The 9938-nt window shown below is 45.2% G+C and overlaps 1 protein-coding gene across 3 annotated transcripts in view; it reads right to left on the bottom strand.

The window, feature by feature from the left end:
* Window positions 1–1994: 1994 nt before the first annotated feature.
* The window catches only part of LOC124036642 (phospholipid-transporting ATPase ID-like), a 71588-nt gene continuing 63644 nt past the window's right edge, over window positions 1995–9938 (bottom strand). For all 3 annotated transcript variants that reach the window (XM_046351465.1, XM_046351463.1, XM_046351464.1), the window contains 4 exons: window positions 8321–8566; window positions 7823–7961; window positions 4788–4918; window positions 1995–3360 (listed from right to left, as the gene is read on the bottom strand). In XM_046351465.1, coding sequence (XP_046207421.1) covers window positions 3034–3360; window positions 4788–4918; window positions 7823–7961; window positions 8321–8566 — 843 coding nt within the window. In that variant the 3' untranslated portion in view covers window positions 1995–3033. The remainder of the gene's footprint in view (window positions 3361–4787; window positions 4919–7822; window positions 7962–8320; window positions 8567–9938) is intronic.

The following is a 9938-nucleotide window of genomic DNA, read 5'->3' as shown; positions in this document are numbered from 1 at the left end:
AGTTGAAACGAACACAGCTGGTTTCCAAAACGAAGCAGGGTACATAGAGGTAGTCCCTTGGAAGCTAGACTTGTTCTCACTGAAGTGTAGTACCCCTCGTATACCAGTAGGTGTCACTGTTCAGGCAAGAATTGTTGGACTGTGGCTTCACTTTTTATTTCAATATACCACTTTATTTAGGTTGCATTAAAACAATGATGTTGATTCAAATATACCATTTAACTATCAACATTGAAACCAGGTCAAATATGTCTAATCAAATATGAAATTAAACAATTTCAACCACCCAATATATAGTCTATAGGATAACAAATGTTTTACATATCTACCTGCAATCTTTTACGCTAGTTCTAAATATAAAGTGATGATGATTATTAGATTAAGGAAACAACCTGTTAGTCAGGTTAAGTCATAGTATTTAAGTACTAGTTGGGGACGTATTCCAAATATAATATGTGTTTTCTACGTAGATTCCACGTCACGATATGTTGACAAATGATATTGACACAATGTTGATTCAACCAGTGTATGCCCACTGGGGTAACACTTTACTATAGCACCGACCGGACCGACATCAAGTACAGCCACTAAACAGGCTAACAGATAGCATGCTAACCATGTCACTCGCCCATTGAGATATAGCCGCTCCACAGGCTAACAGCTAGCATGCTAACCATGTCACTCTCCCATTGAGATATAGCTGCTCCACAGGCTAACGGCTAGCATGCTAACCATGTCACTCGCCCATTGAGATATAGCAACACCACAGGCTAACAGCTAGCATGACAACCATGTCACTCTCCCATTGAGATATAGCTGCTCCACAGGCTAACGGCTAGCATGCTAACCATGTCACTCTCCCATTGAGATATAGCTGCTCCACAGGCTAACGGCTAGCATGCTAACCATGTCACTCTCCCATTGAGATATAGCTGCTCCACAGGCTAACGGCTAGCATGCTAACCATGTCACTCTCCCATTGAGATATAGCTGCTCCACAGGCTAACGGCTAGCGTGCTAACCATGATACTATCTCATTCAGGATGAGGTGGTCCACAGGCTAATGGATAGCATGCTAACCCTTTCACTATCCCATTCAGGATGAAAACGTATTCAGCCCTTGGATGAACAACACTGAACAGAAGATAGCTCTTCTATTTCCTCTATAAAAAAAAAAAAATGTCTAACATCACTGGATCAAGTCCATAGTGAGATGTGCTAAATGTGTATATATATACAAAAAAATACATTCCATGGTGTAAAGGGCAAAATCACTTGTCCATACAATCAGGATTTTGCTAGTGATAGCCTCCATCTTACCTCCCACAATCTTCTTCTGTGGATTTTGTATGACGGTTGGCAACCAACATTAAGGTGCATTACCGCCACCAACTGGAATGGAGTGTGGACCAGAGACAGGAAAGGTATACATCCTACCAACTCCCTCCAAGGTTAGTGTTGGAGTGTACAGTACATCTCTACACCTGTGTGATTGTAGACTGGTATTATCACAGCGGGAGAAGAGAGGGCTTGTTGCTGGTGAGGATAGAAGAAGGAATAAAGCCCACGACTCTGAGAGGTTTGGTCTGGTCTTTGGTTTAGTGCGTTCCTATGGCGTCACAGTACAAAGTCATACTGTGGTATACACTGAGTGGACAAAACATTAAGAACACCTGCTATTTCCATGACACAGACTGACCGGGTGAATCCAAGTGAAAGCTATGATCCCTTATTGCTGTCAATTCAATCAGTGTAGATGAAGGGGAGAAGACGGGTTAAAGAAGGATTTTTAAGCCTTGAGACAATTGAGATGGATTGTGTGTGTGTGTGTGTGTGTGTGTGTGTGTGTGTCTTTCAAAGGGTGATTGGGCAAGACAAAATATTTAAGTGCCTTTGAACAGGGTATGGTAGTATGTGCCAGGTGCATCTGTTTGTGTCAAGAACTGCAACGCTGCTGGGTTTTTCATGCTCAACATTTTCCCATGTGTATCAAGAATGGTCCACCAACCAAAGGATATCCAGTCAATTTGACACAACTGTGGGGAGCAATGGAGTCAACATGGGTGGGTGGGTGGGGGGTTGTGACTCAATATTTTTAAGGTGTTCTTAATGTTTTAATGTCTTAATGTTCCTATGGTGTCACAGCACTGAGTACAGAGTCATACGATCCTATGGTGTCACAGCACTGAGTCATACTGTAGTATAGTGTAATAGTTTATCCTCAGTTGACAGACAATATAGCATGCAGTTAACCTGTAGAGGTTTATTTCCCCATGACAACAGTCCTGATGGAACACGAGGCCATTGATTGGAACAGGAGAGGTTTGTTTCCCCATGACAACAGTCCTGATGGAACACAAGGCCATTGATTGGAACAGGAGAGGTTTGTTTCCCCATGACAACAGTCCTGATGGAACACGAGGCCATTGATTGGAACAGGAGAGGTTTGTTTCCCCATGACAACAGTCCTGATGGAACACAAGGCCATTGATTGGAACAGGAGATTGGAACAGGAGAGGTTTGTTTCCCCATGACAACAGTCCTGATGGAACACAAGGCCATTGATTGGAACAGGAGAGGTTTGTTTCCCCATGACAACAGTCCTGATGGAACACAAGGCCATTGATTGGAACAGGAGAGTTATGTTTCCCCATGACAACAGTCCTGATGGAATACAAGGCCATTGATTGGAACAGGAGAGGCAATGAAGCGGGGGGGAGAGTGTGACCAATCAGATACGAGGGCCTGTTTTTGGAACGCTACGACAAGTCAGTCGTCATAGAGATTTGTGTGTGTACAGTTACAGTATGTGTCAATGTTTAGGATATATATTTTTTACATATCACACCCACTGATTTGGTCCTCTGTAAACAACAACTCCTCCACATCCTCTTCCTCTCTTCCCTCAGAAGGAGGGGTCTCGCACTGTGCAGTTCTTCAGAAGGCGGGGTCTCGCACTGTGCAGTACTTCAGAAGGCGGGGTCTCGCACTGTGCAGTTCGTCAGAAGGCGGGATCTCGCACTGTGCAGTACTTCAGAAGGCGGAGTCTTGCACCATCCGGTACATCTGTAGTGATGTCACCTCCACCTCCTGTGGTCTGGAGTTCAGAGCGTTCCCAGTGGGGCTGTATCCTGCCGAGCGGCCCATGGGGCTGAACCCCGTGGTGCGCCCCAGAGGGGTGAAAGTGGTGGAGCGCGTGATGGCGGGACGGCGCAGGAAATGGTTGGACGTCACCAGGTCCCCGTAGCCCTGTGCGTGCGAGAAGGCGTATCCAGAGCGGCGGGAGCTGGTACGCCGCATCCTGACTCGTCGTGCTGGGAGAGGGGGCGTGGCCTTGGCCTGTCTCACCTTGAACATCACCTGGTAGGGAGGGGAGGGGAGTAGGACAGGAGAGCAGAGTTTAAGATTAGAAAGTATTGTAGGTCAGTAATGATTGCCTTTTTTTATAGAAAGAACAAAGTAAAAATAATAAGGAATACAGGCGAACAAAAACAACAATACCAGGGAATTACAACCCTTCAAAAGGTCCCCAATTGTCTTTCTGATTCCCATGTAAAAATACCATTTTGAGTGACTAAAATATCCCTCTAATATTTGTTTTGTATAGAAATGCTAAATAATAAGAAGTTTGAAAAAGACAGGACAAGTGGGCGGGGAGTTTACATTCATGAGCTCGCCTTGACTGACAGCTCTTTGAAACGCCTACGTCAAGAAACCTGGATGCAATGAGCAGTGTTGCAGTAAAAAAAACATCTCAAGCAAATGGTGGTGGTGATTAACAAGAGCAACTCAAACAACATTGAAATCTCAATGGGGCAGCAGGGTAGCCTAGTGGTTAGAGGGTTGGACTAGCAGCCGAAAGGTTGCAAGTTCAAATCCCCGAGCTGACAAGGTACAAATCTGTCGTTCTACCCCTGAACAGGCAGGTAACTCACTGTTCCTAGGCTGTTATTGAAAATAAGAGTTTGTTCTTAACTGACTTGCCTGGTTAAAAAAAAAACAAGTACAGAGCCCTGGGGGACACCAGTAGTGAGACATTAAAGAGGACCTAGTACGGAACCCTGGAGGACACCAGTAGTGAGACATTAAAGAGGACCTAGTATGGAACCCTGGAGGACACCAGTAGTGAGACATTAAAGAGGACCTAGTACGGAACCCTGGAGGACACCAGTAGTGAGACATTAAAGAGGACCTAGTACGGAACCCTGGAGGACACCAGTAGTGAGACATTTAACCTCTAAAATAAATAAATGATGACACATGTTTTCTCCCGTTTGGCATGTGTCTTGTGATCAGATTCACACTGGCGGATGTGTTGACCGACCCGTACCCCTCTTTCGTTCCATGCCAGTAACTAGCGAACACCAGACACAGACGAAAGGGGAAACATATACAGTAACTATTTTTTTTTGCCATAGATGAATAGGGTCAACTTTTAATTATATTGGCAGTCAAAGGTTGGCACCAGTAGAGTAGCTATACAGCTAAGTAAAACCACGCCTCTCTGCAAACATACCTTCTCCGGTGTTGGTTACAAGGTGGTACTTATTTAAATGAGGTAAGAGAATATCATGTTACCATTGGTGTATTCAAATGAAAGAGTTCGGGTGATGTCACCCTATCCCGTGAATTCAAGTGTTTGACACAGGGGAGGGGACCAGTAACTTTATGATAAAACGTTATCAGTTTAGAAGCAACAGTCATTTTTCATACTTTAATCCCCAAAACCAGAGTGTGATTGGTCAGGGGTTCCTAGAAGACAGCATGTGGTTGGTCAGTGTTCCCACCTTGTCGTTGATAGTGGGGCGGAGCTGTATCAACAGGAAGCGGTAGGCAACCACAGGAAGTACACAGAGGATGGAGGTAAGCAGGATGGTCAGCCACACATTGGGCTGGTTCAGGGAGTTCCTGGCTGTGCCTGATGCAGGGAGACACACACCTTTAACATGAATGTAAACCACACTGCTTACTCATATATTTCTCCTTCAGCTCTATGGGCTAGGAGATAGGAGATAGGGACTAGGGGCTAGGAGCTAGAATTAGTCTCGGGTCAAGATAGTGTTTCATGACGAGTAGTGTTGTGTAGTGTTGTGTACAATGACTTGTATTTTTTTCTGTCATTGTAAGTAAGAATTTGCTCTTAACTGACGTGCCTAGTTAAATAAAGGTTAAATGTTTTTTTTAAATGTGTAGGGTTGTAGTGTTATGTAGGGTTGTAGAGTAGTGTAGTAGTGTAGGGTAAGGTTGTAGTGTAGGGTAGGGTTGTGTAGGTTTGTAGTATAGTGTAGGGTAGTGTAGTGTAGTGTAGTGTAGTGTGGTTGTGTAGGGTAGGGTTGTAGTTTAGGGTAAGGTAGTGTAGTAGGGTAGGGTTGTGTAGTGTGGTTGTGTAGGGTTGTAGTATAGTATAGTGTAGGGTAGTGTGGTTGTGTAGGGTTGTAGTGTAGTGAAGTTGTGTAGGGTTGTAGTGTAGTGTAGTGTGGATGTGTATGGTTGTAGTGTAGTGTGGTTGTGTAGGGTTGTAGTGTAGTGTGGTGTGGTTTTGTAGGATTGTAGTGTAGTGTGGTTGTGTAGGATTGTAGTGTGGTGTAGTGTTGTGTGGGGTAGGGTAGTGTAGTAGGGTACTGTAGTGTAGTGTGGTTGTGTAGGGTTGTAGTGTAGTGTAGTGTGGTTGTGTAGGATTGTAGTGTTGTGTAGGGTAGTGTAGTAGGGTAGTGTTGTGTAGTGTAGTGTGGTTGTGTAGGGTTGTAGTGTAGTGTAGGGTAGTGTAGTAGGGTAGGGTTGTGTAGGGTAGTGTGGTTGTGTAGGATTGTAGTGTAGTGTGGTTGTGTAGGATTGTAGTGTAGTGTGGTGTAGTGTTGTGTAGGGTAGGGTAGGGTAGTGTAGTAGGGTAGGGTTGTGTAGTGTGGTTGTGTAGGGTTGTAGTGTAGTGTGGTTGTGTAGGATTGTAGTGTAGTGTGGTGTAGTGTTGTGTAGGGTAGGGTAGTGTAGTAGGGTAGTGTAGTGTGGTTGTGTAGGGTTGTAGTGTAGTGTAGTGTGGTGTAGTGTTGCGTAGGGTAGGGTAGTGTAGTAGGGTAGTGTAGTGTGGTTGTGTAGGGTTGTAGTGTAGTGTAGTGTGGTGTAGTGTAGGGTAGGGTAGTGTAGTAGGGTAGTGTAGTGTAGTGTGGTTGTGTAGGGTTGTAGTGTAGTGTAGTGTGGTGTAGTGTTGTGTAGGGTAGGGTAGTGTAGTAGGGTAGTGTAGTGTGGTTGTGTAGGGTTGTAGTGTGGTGTAGTGTTGTGTAGGGTAGGGTAGGGTAGGGTAGGGTAGGGTAGGGTAGGGTAGGGTAGGGTAGTGTAGTAGGGTAGTGTAGTAGGGTAGTGTAGTGTAGTGTGGTTGTGTAGGGTTGTAGTGTATTGTAGTGTGGTGTAGTGTGGTGTAGTGTGGTGTAGTGTTGTGTAGGGTAGGGTAGTGTAGTAGGGTAGTGTAGTGTGGTTGTGTAGGATTGTAGTGTAGTGTGGTGTAGTGTTGTGTAGTGTAGTAGGGTAGTGTAGTGTAGTGTGGTTGTGTAGGGTTGTAGTGTAGTGTAGTGTGGTTGTGTAGGGTTGTAGTGTAGTGTAGTGTAGTGTAGTGTGGTGTAGTGTTGTGTAGGGTAGGGTAGTGTAGTAGGGTAGTGTAGTGTAGTGTGGTTGTGTAGGGTTGTAGTGTAGTGTAGTGTGGTGTAGTGTTGTGTAGGGTAGGGTAGTGTAGTAGGGTAGTGTAGTGTAGTGTGGTTGTGTAGGGTTGTAGTGTAGTCTAGTGTGGTTGTGTAGGGTTGTAGTGTAGTGTAGTGTGGTGTAGTGTTGTGTAGGGTAGGGTAGTGTAGTAGGGTAGTGTAGTGTAGTGTGGTTGTGTAGGGTTGTAGTGTAGTGTGGTGTAGTGTTGTGTAGGGTAGGGTAGTGTAGTAGGGTAGTGTAGTGTAGTGTGGTTGTGTAGGGTTGTAGTGTAGTGTAGTGTTGTTGTGTAGGGTTGTAGTGTGGTGTAGTGTTGTGTAGGGTTGTAGTGTAGTGTAGTGTGGTGTAGTGTTGGGTAGGGTAGTGTAGTAGGGTAGTGTAGTGTATTGTGGTTGTGTAGGGTTGTAGTGTAGTGTAGTGTGGTGTAGTGTTGTGTAGGGTAGGGTAGTGTAGTAGGGTAGTGTAGTGTGGTTGTGTAGGGTTGTAGTGTAGTGTAGTGTGGTGTAGTGTTGCGTAGGGTAGGGTAGTGTAGTAGTGTAGTGTAGTGTGGTTGTGTAGGGTTGTAGTGTAGTGTAGTGTGGTGTAGTGTAGGGTAGGGTAGTGTAGTAGGGTAGTGTAGTGTAGTGTGGTTGTGTAGGGTTGTAGTGTAGTGTAGTGTGGTGTAGTGTTGTGTAGGGTAGGGTAGTGTAGTAGGGTAGTGTAGTGTGGTTGTGTAGGGTTGTAGTGTAGTGTAGTGTGGTGTAGTGTTGTGTAGGGTAGGGTAGTGTAGTAGGGTAGTGTAGTGTGGTTGTGTAGGGTTGTGGTGTGGTGTAGTGTTGTGTAGGGTAGGGTAGGGTAGGGTAGGGTAGTGTAGTGTGGTTGTGTAGTGTGGTTGTGTAGGGTTGTAGTGTAGTGTAGTGTGGTGTAGTGTGGTGTAGTGTAGTAGGGTAGTGTAGTGTGGTTGTGTAGGGTTGTAGTGTAGTGTGGTGTAGTGGTGTGTAGGGTAGGGTAGTGTAGTAGGGTAGTGTAGTGTGGTTGTGTAGGCTTGTAGTGTGGTGTAGTGTTGTGTAGGGTAGGGTAGTGTAGTAGGGTAGTGTAGTGTTGTTGTGTAGGGTTGTAGTGTAGTGTAGTGTGGTGTAGTGTTGTGATGGCTCACCGATGAAGGGGAAGGATGCAGGGAAGGTGATATGCGTGCCATTACTGTACATGCTGAAGGTGACAACAAAGTACATGGCCAGACTCCCCCACACAAAGAACTGGTTGACCGCTGTCCAGTAGGACATGTCCAGACACAGCTACAGGGAGAGAGAGGGGAGGGGAGGGGAGGAGGGGGGGGGGGGTTAGGACCATCCTCTTGCAAGGAACAGGAAATAGACACATGAGAATATATACCTGACGAATAAACACCTGAGGCGGACAAACGACTGTCCATGGACAGACCGTTGGCTATTCAGTCAGGCCAGGTACAGGCAGTTTACATAAATGAACTCACACGGTCTTCCGGAACAGCTGATGCTCTCATACATGCCTCAGTGTTGCTTGCCTCGAAGCGAGCATTGAAGTAATTTAGCTCGTCTGGTATAGACTGTACGCTCAAAGTTCAGAGATTCTACCTTGATTTATGTTTCCAGTCGTTGACTGTGTTGTACTGTACCTGTATACAGACTGTAATGACCAGACAGGTCTGGGCCAGCAGGGCGAAGGACTGGTAGTCAGCAATGTCTCGCCCGTCGTCTCGGACCGTGTCGTACATGGCAGCGTAGGGGATGAAGAACAGCACTACAGAGCTGTAGACACTGTGGAGGGCACACTTAAAGAAGGCTGTCTTACTGAAGTACTGATTCAACTGGCCTGGAACGTACAGACTGGGGTGCTGGAAACTCCACATGTCATTCACATCCTGGACACCAGAGGGAGACAGAGATAGATACACTCGTAATGCTGTGTTTTCTTACCTGGTTAAACAGACTCATGCCTAGTCAAATCAAATCGAATTTTATTAGTCATATGCGCCGAATACAACAGGTGTAGACACTGTAGACCTTACAGTGAAATGCTTACTTACGAGCCCTTAAAAAAATCTGGATAAGAATAAGAGATACAAGTAACAAGTAATTAAAGAGGGGCAGTAAAAAATAATATATACAGGGGGGAGCTGGTACAGAGTCAATGTGGAGGCTATATACAGGGTATTATGGTACAGAGTCAATGTGGAGGCTATATACAGGGTATTATGGTACAGAGTCAATGTGGAGGCTATATACAGGGTATTATGGTACAGAGTCAATGTGGAGGCTATATACAGGGTATTATGGTACAGAGGTCCTTCTGTAGCTCAGTTGGTAGTGCATGGTACAGAGTCAATGTGGAGGCTATATACAGGGTATTATGGTACAGAGTCAATGTGGAGGCTATATACAGGGTATTATGGTACAGAGTCAATGTCCTTCTACAGGCTCATTTGGTAGAGTCAATGTGGAGGCTATATACAGGGGGTTATGGTACAGAGTCAATGTGGACCTATATACAGGGTATTATGGTACAGACTGTCAATGCTGGAGGCTATAAAGGATATATGGTACAGAGTCAATGTGGAGGCTTTGTACAGGCGGTACCGGTACAGAGTCAATGTGGAGACTATATACAGGGTATTATGGTACAGAGTCAATGTGGAGGCTATATACAGGGTATTATGGTACAGAGTCAATGTGGAGGCTATATACAGGGTATTATGGTACAGAGTCAATGTGGAGACTATATACAGGGTATTATGGTACAGAGTCAATGTGGAGGCTATATACAGGGTATGTACATGGTACAGAGTCAATATAGGAGGCTAATGATACTCTTACCTGGTCAAACAGACTCATGCCCAGTACAGGTATTATGGTACAGGAAGTCAATGTTCTCTTACCTGGTCAAACAGACTATAGTACAGGAAGTATTATCTTACCTGGTCAAACAGACTCATGCTATAGTACAGGAAGTATTATGGTACAGAGTCAACCTGGTCAAACAGACTATAGTACAGGGTATTATGGTACAGAGTCAACAGGAAGTGCTGGTTCTCTTACCTGGTCTCATGCCCAGTACAGGAAGTGCTGTGTTCTCTTACCTGGTCAAACAGACTATGCCCAGTACAGGAAGTGCCGTTATCATGCCCAGTACAGGAGTGCAATGTGGTCAAACAGACTTTGTACAGGAAGTGCCGTGTTATCTTACCTGGTCAAACAGACTCATGCCCAACAGGAAGTGCTGTGTTCTCTTAGGTC

This window comes from Oncorhynchus gorbuscha, linkage group LG05 (genome assembly GCF_021184085.1).
Source record: "Oncorhynchus gorbuscha isolate QuinsamMale2020 ecotype Even-year linkage group LG05, OgorEven_v1.0, whole genome shotgun sequence".
NCBI lineage: Eukaryota > Metazoa > Chordata > Actinopteri > Salmoniformes > Salmonidae > Oncorhynchus > Oncorhynchus gorbuscha.
This window is presented reverse-complemented; position numbering and strand designations above follow the sequence as displayed.